The sequence below is a fragment of the Mytilus edulis genome, chromosome 2 (assembly GCF_963676685.1).
Source record: "Mytilus edulis chromosome 2, xbMytEdul2.2, whole genome shotgun sequence".
In the NCBI taxonomy this organism is placed as follows: domain Eukaryota; kingdom Metazoa; phylum Mollusca; class Bivalvia; order Mytilida; family Mytilidae; genus Mytilus; species Mytilus edulis.
This window is the reverse complement of record NC_092345.1, coordinates 48,033,236-48,051,242: the sequence shown is the minus strand read 5'-3', so window position 1 is coordinate 48,051,242 and position 18,007 is coordinate 48,033,236. Positions and strand designations below refer to the sequence as shown.

General features: G+C 32.1%; 1 protein-coding gene across 1 annotated transcript in view; it reads right to left on the bottom strand.

Annotated features, from left to right (window-relative positions):
* The window catches only part of LOC139512312 (CCN family member 1-like), a 29,321-nt gene extending 12,391 nt beyond the window's left edge, over positions 1-16,930 (bottom strand). The window contains exons 1-2 of the mRNA XM_071299821.1: positions 16,482-16,930; positions 2,732-2,939 (exon numbers count right to left, since the gene is read on the bottom strand). Coding sequence (XP_071155922.1) covers positions 2,732-2,939; positions 16,482-16,619 — 346 coding nt within the window. The 5' untranslated portion in view covers positions 16,620-16,930. The remainder of the gene's footprint in view (positions 1-2,731; positions 2,940-16,481) is intronic.
* Between the last annotated feature and the right edge of the window lie 1,077 nt (positions 16,931-18,007).

Here is an 18,007-nt window from a genome sequence, read left to right as displayed (position 1 = left end):
TCATTTCTATGTTCAGTGGACCGTGAAATTGGGGTCAAAAGTCTAATTTGGCTTTAAAATTAGAAAGAACATATCATAAGCAACAAGTGTACTAAGTTTCAAGTTGATTGGACTTCAGCTTCATCAAAAACTACCTTGACCAAAAACTTTAACCTGAAACTCGCACTTTCATTTCTATGTTCAGTGGACCGTGAAATTGGGGTCAAAAGTCTAATTTGCTTTAAAATTAGGAAGAACATATCATAAGCAACCAGTGTACTAAGTTTCAAGTTGATTGGACTTCAGCTTCATCAAAAACTACCTTGACCAAAAACTTTAACCTGAAGCGGGACGAACGAACGGACGAACGAACGAACGAACGGACGGACGTACGAACGAACGGACGAACGAATGGAGGCACAGACCAGAAAACATAATGCCCCTCTACTATCGTAGGTGGGGCATAAAAAGTTGTCCAGCTTGGAATAAATACATACATTTATGCCCAGTAACATTTAAAAGAAAATTTGACAAATATTTCATTTTGCAGTCTATTAACAACAAGCAGCATTGTGTGACAAAAAGGTACGCTAAAAGTATATGCAGCCATTATAACTACTACATGTATGTTCAAATGAACTATTAGACCTTTTCAACATCTCTCGACACCGACTAATGACACCTACAGTTTACAGGTAAAATGGATGGGTCGTCTCAAAGACAAGAACCATCATGATTACCAATACGTAACATATTGGATTGGCGGTTATATACTGTCTTGACTATATAGCTTCAGAATATATATCAAGTAAATAAATAAATAAATATTTGTCTCTGTCATATAACATTTTAATTTTGTATGTATTTACACGACATTTCATGTTGAATTGATTAAAACAAATACAGCAACCATTCTGCATCCTGATCCGCTTTCTCTTCAATTTTATGATTATGTGAGTCCTTTACCAAATATTTGCCGCATGCAAGTAACGATTAATTTGTTGGTGTAAAAGCTTTTATGAAATTTTCCAAAATTTATGAAAAATAATTACTGGACTGTCCGTACGTCCGTATCACACTTGTGAACACGACCAAATTGGTATTTTTCAACCGATCTTCACCTTAGTTGATGTACATATTCAATTTCTAGAGGGATAATCACATATTGATTTTGTAGGTCTAAGGAAAGTGAAAATATCACATCTAATTTTTTTTTTTTTTTTATCAACGGCGGACTTCTCCGCTTCAAGATATTTTGTTAGAGTTGATGTTTTTCATGAGTAAATTTTGAAGAAAAAAAAATATAATTGACATCTCGTTTTAATGTTACAACATCTTAAGCAGTGCATTTTTTTACATACCAGTGTGTGGAATTTATATTTCAAATTGTTAGTTAATACTTAGAGCTTGTTGACATTGCAAAATCAATATGGACAGTGCTAAGCAGGAGTTTAGAGATCGGCGGCTGATGTCCCGAGAACAACATACCTTGTCCCTTCGTCATAGTGTCCTCCCCCGTTCCTGAAAATGACCTTTGAGTTTCTTACAAGAAGTTGATCAAATTTCGTTTATTTCATCTATACACTGTCATTGCTATATTTTGTTTTGTTTTCATCGGGTCAGAATTTATTTCTCTATATCAAATTTCCGGAACAAAGTTTTGTACCTTATTCAAGTTTTTTCGTACTTAAGAAGATTTTTTTTGTATCTCATCTATGACCATACATGAGAGGTTTTGAATCAAAATAGGGAGAAATAATCCGCTGCATTTCCCGGGGGACTGTGTTCTCCTTAGAGACAAAGTTTATCCAAATCGTCATCCTTTAGTTACACCATTTACAACACATCAAATTAATCGTAAGCCATAACATTTGAGAGAACGAGCAGAAAATTTAATCGCGTGATTGGTGAATATAGAATTCAAGTGGAACACCAAATTGGTGAATTGAAAATATACAAAGTATTCAGTACATTATGGAGGCACGCAAGGCCAAAACTAACAGACATTGTGGAAACATGTGCCGCCCTTGTCAACAGAGATAAAACATTGTTTAATTAAAATTAATATCAACTACAATTAATCATGCTTTGTTCTTTTCATTTTCCAAATTCCACTAGGACAGCTAGGAGCTCAACGTCTAAAAAGATGAAATGTGACTTAAAGTCCATCATTTTCTTTATAATAAATTAAAAAAAAAATCCATGTTATTTGGACTCTGTAGGAAAGTTCTATCATTGTCAATGAAAGCAATAAAATCAATAATGATTTAATTTTTTTTAATTTTTGAGACAACCCCTCATATTTTACCTGTCGTAGTCGTTCTCAACTGTAGGTGTCGATAGATGTTGAAAAGGTCTATTAGTTTGTTTATGTTGTTGTTAAACAATCATTTCTTTTATGGTCATGTTTGTTTGATTACGAATAAAATGTTTAAGGACTATTATGACATGTTTAACATAATGATTTATTTTGTTTTAACAAATTGAAATGATCATCGGTTGAAAATCTAAGTGTATGGCTTCTGAGACACAATCATGTTTTCTATTACAAAAATGTATATGAATTAGGATTCTTTACCATGGGATAAATATGATAACCATGTCTAAAATCCGTTATTGGATACCTAAGTACCGAGTTTCATTATTGCTAGAGTTTTTTTTATCATTCCGTGACTATACTTATCCACAACCGGTCGCGTTTTGTTGTTATATGATCGAGTTGTTAAGCAGATTATAGTTCATTATTTCTAACCTTTACAAATGCCATGCTGCGCATTAGGTAGAAGATCGCAGTATAATCCTTTATCTGTGTCACACCTGTCTACAGCACTACACGTGTCACCGTATTGTCGTGCACACATGTGACAACAGCCACATCCATCTATCACACGTGGTACTCCATATTCACAATTTAACTGTTTGTGTGGGCAATCACAAACTCTTGGACACTCGCTCGCTATCTGTAAAATAAACGTTTATAATTTAAAACCGGTAAGCCTTTATTCTGAACAAACAGCAAAAAGGGACAGTAAATATGGAATGGAAAGAAAATATGAGAAGACGAAAACTGAGTCTGAAGCATATGTGTGCTCCTATTCTCATCTTTGTGTATTTTGATATAGCACTTTGAATCTGCAGGGGCACATGTTTGTCTCCATGACACAATAATATCATAAAGTAAGTCCTACATTGACTTTGTCATAAAATGAGTTACTTCAGCTTAGAGTGTGGGGGGCATCACTTAGTCTAGTTTTCTCCCAATTTTCAAGTATTTATATTGTACACTTGTTTATAAAATGTTCCATGAAGGAAAATGGGTTATGTTATATTTGAAATGATTTGACAATTACGGATGATTTATAGTTCCCATAAGCAAAATTTGATTTCCATAAATACAAATAATAATTACTATGATGTACGTCATTTTCTGCAACACTGGGTATTCCTAATCCGTCTTAAATTATTTTACATGCACTAGATTTTACGAATTGTCATTTTTGTAAGATTAATTGACATTTTGTTGTCAAGTGTAATGCCATGGAAGAAAACTGAATTCTTGCATCAATAATAACATTAAAGATACAACGTTAGAATAGAAGGCGCAGCATTTGTTAGATATACCAGTTAAAGGCGAAATTGAAAAACACAAATGCAAATTTTTGCATCTTTTGAAAACGCAAATTGGACAGCAACCAAAGTCTATTAGAAACCTCCCATCGCATTCACATTGACTATCAAATAGATTGAATCTATGAAATTTAGAATTGCAGAAAAAACAGTACATCAAATGCGACTGACTGTATCTTATATAAATGACTGCGACTCAAAACTGTGGATTAAAAATATTTTTTATGAAGTTTAATTTCAAAGACCAAATGAATATTTAATCCTAATATGCCCCTGGTATTACTTCAATACAAAACCTCTAGTATCATGATCAACATCAAAGATGTATCAAGTCATTATTGTTAAGTTACATACAAATATTAACAAAGATTTAAATTTCAACTCGAACAACGAATATTGTCACTATATTGTTATCGTCTAAACACTTTACACTTTTTAAGCTAAACGGCACGATACAAGCGTTAAAACTAAATTAAAACAAACAAATATGCATTGAAGACTTAAAAGGAAAATTGATATCGTTATATTTGATAATTTAATATTAACTCATGAACATTAAGTTTTTTTTAAATCCCCAGCGTTGATTTTATTTTTTATGAAATCTGAGAACACTTTTTAGTATTCGCAATCGATTAGATTTAAGAATATACGCAGCTTTTGAAAGCTATTTCAAAGAACAATAACATTTTTATTTTTTTGTTCTATAATAAACCATGGTTCCCAGGGTAAAGTATCGAGTAGTGCACCCCCAACGGATTAAAATATAAAGATGTCATAAAATAAACAGTCTACTGAAGAAAAACGTGACTTTGTGCAATGTAAAATAAAATAAGAGAAAAGATTTCTTGTTTTGAATTGATGATAGTTATAGAATGAAATTCAAAACAGTGTGGCTGTGGCCATTGATTGACACATTAAATTAAACCATTGACTGGGACCATTTAGGTGAACGTTTGTATGTAACGACCATTGCTCACTGTGTACTTTTTAAAAACACTTAAACTATGGGGTCACCAAAGGTTCTCAACACCTTAATAAAGTAATTCGAAAAAATTAATGAGAAATAACACGATGTTTTGATTTATATCAATTATATAAATCAAAACATAAAGGTTATTTCTGAATAATTTTTCGAATTATTTTATAATTAAAGGCGTTAAGAAACCTTGGTGATCCCACAGTTTAAATGTCTATCGTAGGTACGTCGTGAACAGTGGTCGTTACAGACAAACGTTCACGTAAATTGTCCCAGTCAATGGATGAATTTAATGTGTCAATCAATGGCCACACCCACACTGTTTTGAATTTCATTCTAATATCCTTTTACTATCAAGTAAAAAAAGTCTTTTAAAACTTGACGAAGATGGTTTCTGTCGTGATTTTATTCAATTTCATAATACGGTCGAGTTATCACGTGATATTCATAAATATGTCCAATCAATTCAATGATTACCGTTAATGGGTTCGGAAGTTCTATCGGAGCTTTCAGCAGTCAAACATGAAATTTTCTATATCTATACACATAAATCATATAAGATGGAAATTGTAGCTTTTTATCTTATATAGGTGCCCTTAATTGTTACAAGACAGCAGAATGTCATTAAATGAAAGTCTGCATATTTTCAGTTAGCACATGTTTCGCTGCAACGGGCAGCAAACGCCCAACAATTGAGGTTTGAGAACTTTGGATGTAGGTAACAATCAAAAGAACGCTCGAGGACTGATATTGACCAAGGGTTGATAATATATTTGATATCAATAATGACATGTTATAATCTTTTTATCGTATGCTTCAACAATGGAGCTAACTTCCAAAGTAAGTGGTAAATTTAAGTAAATATATTTTACAGCTGATTCTTGTGTAGTGCTCTGGTACCACTGTACCAGGAATGATGATTGGGGTTATGAACTACATTGACTATCCATGTAAGTCTTGCACGGTCAGTTATCCCATGGTTAATTGAGAGCTCACAAACATGTTTACGTCGTATTCCTTGTTTTGCTGTCCGCAGTCAAGGACCTGTGATTCGGTGGTTGTCGTTAATTGCCGTCTGTCACATTTATTTTCCGTGAATTATTTAAGGCTTACATCGGGCTGTTGGTTTTTTTCGTTTGAATTGTCTAATATTTGACAATGATCTAGTGTAACTTAATTCACTGTATACAAATGTAGGTTTTCGTTATTGTTACGTACAGGTGGCCTATTATATATATTATGCTTACATTCATGTCCTTTGCAATTGGTCGCTAGTAAAAATGTGTCTCACTGTTAATCATATCATATTTCCTTATTCATACACATATACATGTAGAACAAAATAAAAAGTTTTAAAAGGTTATGAGACACAAGTATCGTAGAAGCTGATATCGCTCTCACATGAGATGTTAAACTTTATGAAACATGTCATAAGACAACAACGGGGCAATTATGTATATATTATATAGACAATAACTGTTTAGTGTCTTTAAATATCAGCTGCATGTGTACAAGGCTAGGAAACAAGGTGTATGCGAGCCGAGTACAAATACAGCTGATATTTTAAAGACACTAAACAGTTATTGTCTTTATCCTGCAATTAATTCTATATATTATTTGTGTTTTGAAAGACACAAAAACACATGTTTTGCATTTATTTTTGAATTGAAATCCTTTGAAGTCCGTGTAGTAAACCGATACAGTAATCACACATTCAGCTGAAGACGGGTTTGCAAAAAAAAAAAAAAAAGAATCTCGAATGGTCAACAATAATACATCGCTCAAGGTGAATAATTATCTAATTTAACATACATTGTAACAAATAATTTCAACAGTAAAAACAAATAACAAAACATTGTCCAATTTGAAACAGAAGTGTACGAGTTGCCTACGCTTCAAACTCGACATTCACTAAACATGCATGCTGAAATTGACATGGTTGTTTTTGTTACACATTCATACACATTCAAGTTTTTAAATCGATAGTCGTCATCGTAGAAAAGACTGCTGTTAATGTGTATATGTTATCAGAAAATTGTTGTGATTCTCATTGCTCTGAAGAAATGTTTGAGAACAAACAGAACGTATAAAAGTCATCGTTAATTTGCAATTGATACGGCGTTGGAATGCGACTGCAATACACATTCTGAGGTCACGCAGGTTCAAACAATACTCAGTCCGGCAGTGGGCGGAGCTTTTAAGCGATATCTGTATAGTATACAGATACAGCATAGCGATATCTGTAGGGCTGTATCTGTATAGTAGAACACCCAATTGCAGGATAAATAGACAATAACTGTTTAGTGTCTTTAAATATCAGCTGTATTTGTACGAGGCTAGGCAACAAGGTGTATGCGAGCTTTTAGCGAGCTACTACACCTGTTTCGAGCCGAGTACAAATACAGCTGATATTTAAAGACACTAAACAGTTATTGTCTTTAACCTGCAATTAATTATATATATTATTTGTGTTTTGAAAGACACAAAAACACATGTTTTGCATTTCCCCCCCGATTTGAAACCCTCTGAGGCCCGTGTAGTAATACGATACAGTAATCACACATTCAGAAGACGGCTTCGCAAAAAAAGAATCTCGAATGGTCACCAATATTACATCGCCCAAGGTGAATAATTATCTATTTTAACATAACAACTAATTTCAACAGTAAAAACAAATAACAAAACATTGTCTTATTTGAAACAGGTGTGTACGAGTTGTCCTACGCTTCAGACTCGACATTCACTAAACATGCATGCTGAAATAGACATGGTTGTTCATACACATTACAGTTTTGAAATCGAAAGTTGTCATCGTAGAAAAGACTGCTGTTCTTGTGTGTATGTTATCAGAAAATTGGTGTGATTCTTATTGCTTTAAAGAAATGTTTGAAAACAAACAGAACGTAAAAAAGTAATAGTTAATTCGAAATTAATACGTCATTGGAATGCGAGTGCAATACACATTCTGAGGTCACGCAGGTTCATACAATACTCAGTCCGGCAGTGGGTGGAGCTTTAAAGCGATATCTGTATAGTATACAGATACAGCATAGCGATATCTGTAGGGCTGTATCTGCATAGTAGAACACCCAATTGCAGGATAAAAAGTTTTATCATATGTTTAGTAGTAAATACAGTAGTTTTGCATATGTGATAAATAGCCTGCTGTTTAATCCATATCGCGCAACTTTGATGCGCACCCTTTATCGCATACCCTTTATCACACCCCTACCCTTTATCGCATACCCTTTATCACACCCCTACCCTTTATCGCATACCCTTTATCACACCCCTACATTTTTTTTTTTTTTTTTTTTTTTTACATAAAGTCAGTGTTGGTTTTTTTTTTTGCTTAAAATTTTTTTTCCTCAAAATAGATAAATTTTTTGAATGACGTCATTGTTTGGTATGTGAAGTCACGAACGTCGAGTTTTCATATTGTATGTGACGTCACGAACGTCAAGTTTTCATATTTTTTGGCACACTAAATGCAACTATGAAAAATACAAACTGACACACAAATTAATACAATAATAAACAAAATATTTTTAAAACAACAGCACGCAAATTGTAAGGTAACCCAGGTGCTTCGGATAAGTAATTGAGCAGTTCTTTTACGGCCTTTGAAACAAGACAAAAGTAGAACTGAAGGTAATCCAGTGCTATGGATCAGAAAACAGTTCATATAATATAATACTCTTCTGTTGAAATATATGATAAAGTGTATAATACATGGCAAAATCCGTATCACATGCCGTATCACCCTCGACCAATATCATCCCTCGGGCCTAAAGGCCCTTGGGCTGATATTGATGTCTCGGGATGATACGACATATGATACGGATTTTGCCATGTATTATTCTCTATTTATCGCTATTTTGTGCCTTTTTCCTTTGATTTTTTTTTTGTGATAATTTTCATATCATGTTACTCGCTTGAGATGGAAAATTATCGCTAGAAACTAAGCCATGCACGTGACGTTGCTAACGAAATTGACATGAAATTGACATGAAATTGACAACGTCGTCAAAGGTAAAATAGCGATAAAAAGATTATCATTGTTCATCTCAACTCGATTGCCTTTCTCGCTTTCGCCGCCCCGGCTCAAGCGAGAAAATCAATCTCGTTGAGATGATCACCGATAATCTATAAATAAGTCAACTATAGGATGTCGAGACAAATAAAAATCTTGTGATAAGACTAATCGTATGGTAGACTAGAAAAGGGGAACACGGAGTAATATTGGCATTGAATTCATATTGAAGACTGCCGGAATTTTGTAAAGACTACTTAGTATCCATATAATTGAAAATCAACTAGATAAAATTGAGAATGAAATTATGTTAAAACAGATGACTGTTTGATAATCTTGTTTGTTACGTTGATATAATTAATTTGTCCTTATTCTTTGCCTATTTTTAAAAGTTAATCCGATTCCGGAAATATAATTCTCAATATAATGAATTGGATACAAAATCCGAAAATCCTTTGACAGATAAATATAAACATACTAGCTTCAGATTTATAATAACTGATAACAGGAGAGACATATTATATGTCAATTTGTAGTTTGAGTGATTCCTTAATACCAGTATTATAACAATTGATGACAAACTTGTAAGTAAAATTTTGTTCGAAATACTAAATACAGACTGTCTCTAAAAGGTGTAATTGCAGAATTATCTGGGTTGTCTTTAATAAAATTGAGAATGAAAATGAGGAACGTGTCAGACTTCACCAAAAGGTCATCAACACAGCAAGAAAATTTCGCACACGGAGGCGGACTTCCGCTGGCTTCTAAACAAAACGGTGAACTATATACATGTAGTTCAGCGAAAATGGGCGTAAATCTATTTCTAGAAGTTTTTACCTAAACTTTTATACAAATGTTGAATTTGATGATGATGACGACCTTAATACCTTTCGACCTTTCCAACTTTATTTCGAAGTTCAAAAATTCAATAAAATTGAGAATGGGAATGAGGAATATGTCAAAGGGGCAACACCCCGACCAAAGAGCAGATACCAAGCCGAAGGCCACCAATGGGTCTTCTACGCAGCGAGAAAACCCTACACCCGTAGTAGGGCCTCAGATGGCCCCTAAATAAAAATGTGTACTAGTTCAGTGAAAATGGCCGCCATTCTAAACTCCAAAACATTTAAATGAATAAAAAGACACACAAGACTAATAAATCCCAGAGGCTTTGAAATGTCAAACCTCCCCTATATCCCTACTAAATGTAGAATAAAGAAACTCACAGCAATACGAACAGTAAAACTCAGTGTATGCATGCATAAAACTACAACAGGTTCAAAATTCTTTTAAAAAATAATTATTATATACAATGTCATGCATGTTTAAATATCTTCAAATATTTTTGGCAGTGAGCGTTCCTGATGAAGGTAGATTAGGAAAAACGCTTTACACGCAATTTATCACGTGTTGTTTTCATTATTTTACAGCCTTGGGTCTCTGCTAATGGACTATCAGTCCTCGAGGTACAGGCACTCGTCTCAGAAAAAAAAAATCCTATATAACTTTACATAAGGTATATAGGATTTTTTTCTGAGAAAAGTGCATGTGCCTCAGGGTATAACTAGCTCAGATGTCAGTACAGGAGTACTGACATGATTAATACCAAACATTTCTAAAAATGGTCTGTTTATAAATTTATATATTTTTTTTTAGAAAGTTAGGTTTCAACTCCTTCAGGCAAAGTTGACCTTCGATTGATCATTTTTTAAGAGTCCAAAGGGGCGGGGGTGTATTTGTTGGTCGTATATAGCTCTTCAACTGACATCCTTGACTTTTTAAAATACTTAGCATTGAGCATTACTGGTGAAGATTAATCAAGAAAGGCGCTTCAAATGCATGAAATTTTTAACATGTTGTTTTCCATAAAACCGCGTTTATTCCACCATTTTCTACATTTGAAAATGCCTGTACCAAGTCAGGAATATGACAGTTCTTGTCCATTCGTTTTTTATGTGTTTTGTCATTTGATTTTGCCATGTGATTATGGACTTTCCGATTTGATTTTCCTTTGAGTTCAGTATTTTTGTGATTCTACTTTTTTTCTTTTTTAAACGGTACTAAAAATTATAAATATAGTACCACCTCTATTACTTAATTTTTGTGTTCATGATAAGTATCGGAGAGATTCACCGTTATTTTTAAAATTTAATATCTGAATTTAAAATTATAGACATTGTTGCAAACAAGTGTAAATGTTAAGTATTCAAATAAAATCTATAATATTTAATAATTTACAAGTTTGTTTTGGATTTTAAACGTACTTAATAGTCTTTTCTGGTTGAAAACCCTTGCTACCACCCTTTTCTGTTTACAAAGATTTAGAACTTAATTAAACATTTGCACCGTAATAAATTATTGTATAATAATTGAGTCATTTCTAAACCGGATAATACTTATTACTTCTAACATTTCAATAGATCACCTGAAAAGAGATTCATAAGATTGCATCTATGACTTTTTATATTAAAAATCTTTTCTATAAAAATGATTAAAGTTTTTATTATTTGGTGAGAAATTCTCACCTCTTTTGAATAGGATTTAAATATGTAAATAGTGCCGAACAAAAAGTTGATATTTTTTATCGAGTACAAAGTCATACATATGTATATTCCATCTGTTATGAAAAGTTATTTGAAAATTTTATGTATTTCTTTTATATCATTGTAAACTAAATAAATCAACCTTTTTACTCTGATGCAGAATTTAAACGATTGCGATGAAATTATATTTGTGTTTGTGAACTTCAAAACATAAACACTTCTAAATCATATAGTTCATCCATATGATTACTTAATTAAGCTGCTTTTCCAATAAAAGTTACATGTAAGAGGATGCTAAATAGTACATAAACCAAACTTAGTATGCGTGAATATATATGAATAAATCAACATGTGGTATACAATATACATGTATTTTGGCGAGACAACAGCTCAATGACAAAAACAGACATATAGAACTCATCAATAGAGCGATGACAAAATGTTAAGCTGTAGACTCTCTTGACTCCATACAATATGTGAAAAAAGTAAAATATAAAATCTGTTATTAACAACAAATTCTCTAAAATAACAAAAATATATTTAAATTAATAAAACTACTGATATCAGGTTCCTTCCTGTGTTGGGATATTCGCATGAATACGTGGTGTGTTTTCCTAGTAAATCCGTCAAATTAAGGTTTTCCAAAATAAATTTATAATAAAGCGTGGATTCCATGTAATGATCAACTATGTACCTGTACCAATGTATGAATTTCAGGTTTCCGAAAGTCCATTCTTGAAACCATATGGTCAAAAGTCCGACCGTCGATTTTTTCTGACTATCAATCAATTTATCGGGGTGAAATTCACTACCAGAAATACGTTTCTTTCATGTGTACAGAGCTCGATTATATAGTACATTTCTATTGCTAACTGAGTCTCATGGATTAATAAATGCCTCGGCGTAACCATGATATGCGTTATTCATTTCGATAAAGAATTTTCAGTATACTAGTGTAAAAATATTGTGCAAAAAAACTCGAGGTTTCAAATCTCTTGCGACCGGATGCTCATCTACAGAATATTTTAAATGTATTTTTATGAACTTCTAAACAAAATTTGATGTTGGTAATTATTCTGTCGTCCTGGGTTATGTCCCCAATAAAGAAAAAACTAATCAGACTTCTCTTTCAACTCAATAACTTGAGTATTATTCTTCAATAAAATAATTCGAATTTTAGTAGCACACGAGAAAAACAAATGTTCCAAACCTATTACGCGGCGAACATTTAAAGTGTAAAACTTTGTATCCAAACCTAATTGAGGTTTGGGCAATGGATTGCTGGACTTTGGGGATTTAATGTACAGTTAAACAAGAGGAAAATCTCGATTCCGTCAAATATTATTAGGCCGGCAAATCTACACAAATGAGGAATAATTGTCTTTAATTTGTTGATAAAATTAAGGCTGTGTGCTGAAATTATACTGTCGTCGAATATTTGTGTCGTTAGGTTACTGTCTCGTTTACGTTTATCCCACATCTCTTTCGTCCATAAACAAGCAACAAAAATACAACACTAGTACCTCTTAAATAAAATAAATTCAACAACACCAAAACAAACAATAAATCTTGTCCTCACATTAAAAAAGCTTAAATTTAATAAAAAATAATGTTAATAAGATTAATTATTTTTGAAAAATTGACAATAAAGTTTCCAGTTTTGTAAAAAAAAAAGGAAATTAAAAAAAATCGTTATAAGTATGTCATACATTGCTTCAATGGTCATTTAAATGCTTGCAAAACAATATCTTGTTTAATATCTTGTTTTTGTGTCAATGTAAAAGGTTTTTTTCGAAGATAAAGTTCGGGACAGACTGCCTTTTAGAGCCCCTAAAATAAGTCGTCAATTTTCAAGCAACAGTTCATGTAGTTTTTGGCTTATGCATTGCACTGTCGTTTTCAATCTAATTTCAAGATTGGAAATGAAACACAATTCCCTAGAGATTTCAATTTCTTCGCCGGCAATTAAATTAACAATACTTTATGACTCCTTACGCCAAATATAAGTCGCAGTTTGTTTATTTCTCTCAGACACGCAACCAGGAAGACTGTATGGATCCGTCTTAATGCCTAACGGAAACTAACAATTCGCAGTAGAATGCAAACAGCAGTATAATTTAACTGTAATTCATCATATAGTTTGTTCCCTATAAGGAAAATTAATTTTCAAGTGACGAGTTGATTGAAACATTTTTTTTTCTTTTCAGCAGAAAGTCTTAAAATATATGTATGACTCTTAGACATGCAACCAATTACTGAATGTAGTTTTGATTCTCTAGGGGGAATACAAAAACCCAGACATGTAAATCTATTAGTTAAAATTACCGATACTAAACGATTTTGGAATCTCAAGATGTTTGTAGTGTTTTTTGAAGTTATCTTTTGTATGTAAATGCGGAAAAAGCCAATTTAACATGGTTAGTATTTAAGGGTAATGTCTACTTTTTTTAAAACTAAGATTTATGACCAAATCATTAAAATGCGTTGTCAGAAATACTTATTTCTTGATTTTTCAACATATGCCCTACAACATTTTTTTTTTTGGTACATTAAAAGTTTACCGAGTACAGTTCGTGCCCACAGTCAGATATGTTTAACGCTAAACTATTTAAATATCTTACTCTGGTGATTTATATAACTTTCATGTCCTATACCATGTATACTATGCAAAAAAAATATGATCATATATAATGATGAATATTTGAAATGACTAACAACAGCAAACGAAGAAAACTTAAGACTGAGCTACACGATCCCCCACCAAAAACCGGGGTTGGTCTTAACCTTCACCTAAAAATCAAACGTCACCACTATTGTCCGATCAGTTCAACCGTACCTTGGTCAATTTTGTGTAATGTCAATAAAAATAACCTAACCGTTACATCCCCTAATGTAACGTATTGAATAAGATGTATTTACTCCCCATTGTTACCTGTCAAATTATATTTTTGCATACTTACATTGAACATATTACGTACTTTCAATGGTATATTTTTACTTTTAGTAAGGGGTACTCATTATTACGTTATCCAAAAGCCAAACAAACTGTGCAGTCAACAGACAACTCGGCACGTTTCGAGACTTACGACACTTAAAATTTGACTGGCATTCTTAATTATAAAATTACATTAACGAACGTCAAAACTGAAGACTTATGAAATTAATGATTTTGTAACAATAATGGAAAATTACTTGCAGCAATCATAAAAAGAAGTGGTTGTAAGATAACGCAGAAAGTTCCAATCTGATATATGTTGTCTATATAATTGACGAGAAGAACGTCGTGATGAAATATTAACATGTCGACGGTGTGTCATCATGATCATTTTTTCTTTCCTTTTCTACTAAAAAGTTAATTCCGCTAAAGATGTTCCTTTCAACGTTGATTGTCAATCAAATAAATAGAATTATATTTCATCTGCTAGAAGACGCTTAATTTAGCTGAACTTCCTCGTAATTTAATCTATAGATAAGTTCTTATAGATGGCTTTTGATTTTCAGGACAATTTCCATCACAACCATTTATAAATTACTCAATCAACAACATCAATTATTAAGAAATGTCTGAAGACACAGACGTATTAAAGAATGGCGAAAACGGCCAGGTTGAAAACGACAGGCGATGATGAAAGGAAAGATTGTATATTGTGAAAACATTAATATCATCTGATTACTATACTTAAAAAAAATTCCTATCTTCCGTGTCAATGCTTGTTTTCTTGATGAATGTAAATAACTCACAGCTGAAATGGTTGTCACTGTAAGTACTCGATCGCATTCCTTTGAGAATGCGAAAACTGATTGTCGTACTTACAAATAATTTCGTTTGTTTAAAAATATGTCATCTACATATAATATATTGATTAATTTATATAACGACAAAAAATATTACAATCTGATAGTAATTAGCTTTCCCACAGGAATTAAAATTACAATCTCTTCTTTAGAAAGCTCGTAAACGGTAAACGTAATCCAAAAACATTCAAGTTGAAAATGTTAACAGGGCGTTTTTTGATTTTAGTATGACTAACTATAAATAACGTCTTGCAGGTTTCTGATAATTCCAGATTAGATCTTAAACATCATTTATCGAGCAAAATGCTAAAAACTTTCCTCATAGAACCCGTCTCATATGAATTTTGATTATAATCCGATATTCGTACCATGTTAATCAAGTTTTATTACTTATCAATATATTATGATATTTGATTGCTCCAGTACGGCGACATTAATTAAAGGTTACAAGATGCCAGACATCGTGCGACAGAAGCACGTGGCACAGACTTAAACTGGCCTTGAAGGCATAAAACTTTGCTCGGTGCTCGGAGCATAAAAATCATGCTCGAAACATGAAATTCAGCAAGTTGATTGGTTGATTTTCGAGTCCGAGTACAAAAATCATGCTCGAAAGTTTTATGACCGTGAGGCTGGTCCGCCATTCCATCTGAATCTCCGCACATAAAGTAAGTGTAGCGATAAATGAACACAACAAGGGTCCAGTTTAACAGACTAGAACATTAGAACTATGCCGGAGGCACACTAAAAAAGCAATTATAATATGTTAAAATAATATGGCTTTAGAAAAAAATACTAATAATTCCAGATAAATGAAACTTTAGAATTGGGCTATGAGTATAAGTCATAAAGCATTTAAAAGACATAAACGATCAACCATCTTTCTTAAAGTTGCAAATAGACGCATTTAGGGTTTATTTACGAACATATAAGCTTAAATTCTTTTTTTGTTGGCATAAACAAAAAAAAGTTAAATCCCCAATCAAGTTCATTCGAAAGGTGCAATTTGTTTTGAATTCGTAATTGTTTTAATCTATTTTTGCTATTACAAAATTCAAGACACCGATGTCGGTAATACTTTTTAACGTTAAAATCTAAGTGAACTCTAATCTGTTGATACAATTTATACATACTTTATATCATATTTACATAGAAGTTTTGATACATGATAAAACAATTTTTATAAAATTTACATGCATTTTACAGTAACTTTAAAACTTTTTTTTTTGGTGTTGCTTCTAAATTTTTGAATTCCCTGTAAAAATGTTCACAACTTTTATAGACCAAGACGACATAGCTTGACCCTACACGTACAGTGTGTGCTTCTTTCTCATTGATCTAATCAAAAACCTTATTAAATTCATATCTAAAAAAAAATCTTTTAGTTTAACGAATTTCAAATATAAATTAAGGCTGCATCATAAGAAAAAAATTCAAGAAAAAATTATATTAACAGTTTTGTTTTCTACAGAAATAAATATAGGGAAAAAATTAATGTTAACAAACAATACATGTAAAACATAGTTACCGCTCTCCGTGATTTCTGTTCCTTATCTCTAACATTAAAAAGCTGGCACCCATAGCACGGTTCTTCTGCAGTTGCAGTATTCAATAAGTTAGTTAAAAATCCATAAACTAAAATTGTCACAAAACATAAATTTTCCATTGCCAATATATATCTTCTTTAACGAGTTTTTCAATTAAATAATCAACATTCAATTACGTATAATCCCTCTACATTTTCTCAATATTATGTATATCAATATCCGAGCTGAAAATGTCAATTGTATCAATACCGGAGTCCTTTTAACTGACGTCTTACAGTAAAAAGATTAGAGATTACGTTAAACAAATTACTGTGCCGTGAGAAATCTATCTTGTATTTGAAAACACGCGAATTGCTCGGCAATTGTCAACGCGTCTCTATAAAGACATATACAGCATTGTTGCTAAAATCGATCTAGTCCATTTACAACAAGGTATAAAACATATATACGGATTAGTATTTCTAAACATTGAGATATATATTACAGCTTTATTTTAAAGATTTTCCTAGCATATAATGGATATATGCATTTGAACCCGGTTATGGGATTCTGTAATTAACTAAACGGAAGTACTCTTTGTAATTAATCACGTAGCAATCAATTAATCACTTGATCTCGATATCGATTACTCGATGTTTACTCGATATTTAAAGTAACAAAATTAATTGATGATGTAAATTTAAAACAGAAGTCTTAAAATGTTTAATGTTGTGAACTTTTCATGATCACACTTTGATGCCAGCTTTTTGGTATAATAGAGAAAGTAGTAATGTTTAGAAAGAAATATGTTGACAAAAATAGTTTTAGGCTTTTCGTGTGATATTTTCTCATTGTGATATTGAAGTGATCTTTAAATTTATTAGTGCACTCAAGGATGAATATATTACAAATGCAAATCATTCGTGCACTGTATTATCACTTTTAAATATCTTAAGCTCAATTGTCTAATGTAACCTTACATAGCATCTTAGCTGCCTTCCTGGTTTTTTTTTCATTAGCTTCCTGTTGCTCTATATTTTGTTATTTGTGAAGTTTTTTGGTCTTTTGTTTATTTAGCTTAGCTTCGTGTTGCTTTTGGTCTGTTGTTTGTCTTTTCACTTGTTAGACATGACTTTGGTTGTCGTTTTCCTCTTTGATATCATTTCTTTGTTATATATTATATTTGTATTTTGTTCATTTGTGTCGTTGGAATTGTCTCTCTCTCGTGAACTTATATTCACATCATACACACATATAAAAATTAAATGCTTCTTTTTGTAAGTGATATGAGTCCCAATAAGACGACTCTCCATCCAAGTCAAAATTTGTAAAAGTAAACCATTTGACAACGTATATTTATTGTGTTCCACCTAATAGAAATTCCCCATGAAACGTAAATACACAATGCCATAATACCTGTCCCTATTAAAAGACATATTCTATACTCTTTATTCCATTAGGAACAACTACTGTAGCATTTGTTTCAGTATAAATTATATTACAGAATATTCCTTCCAGTTAAATTTAT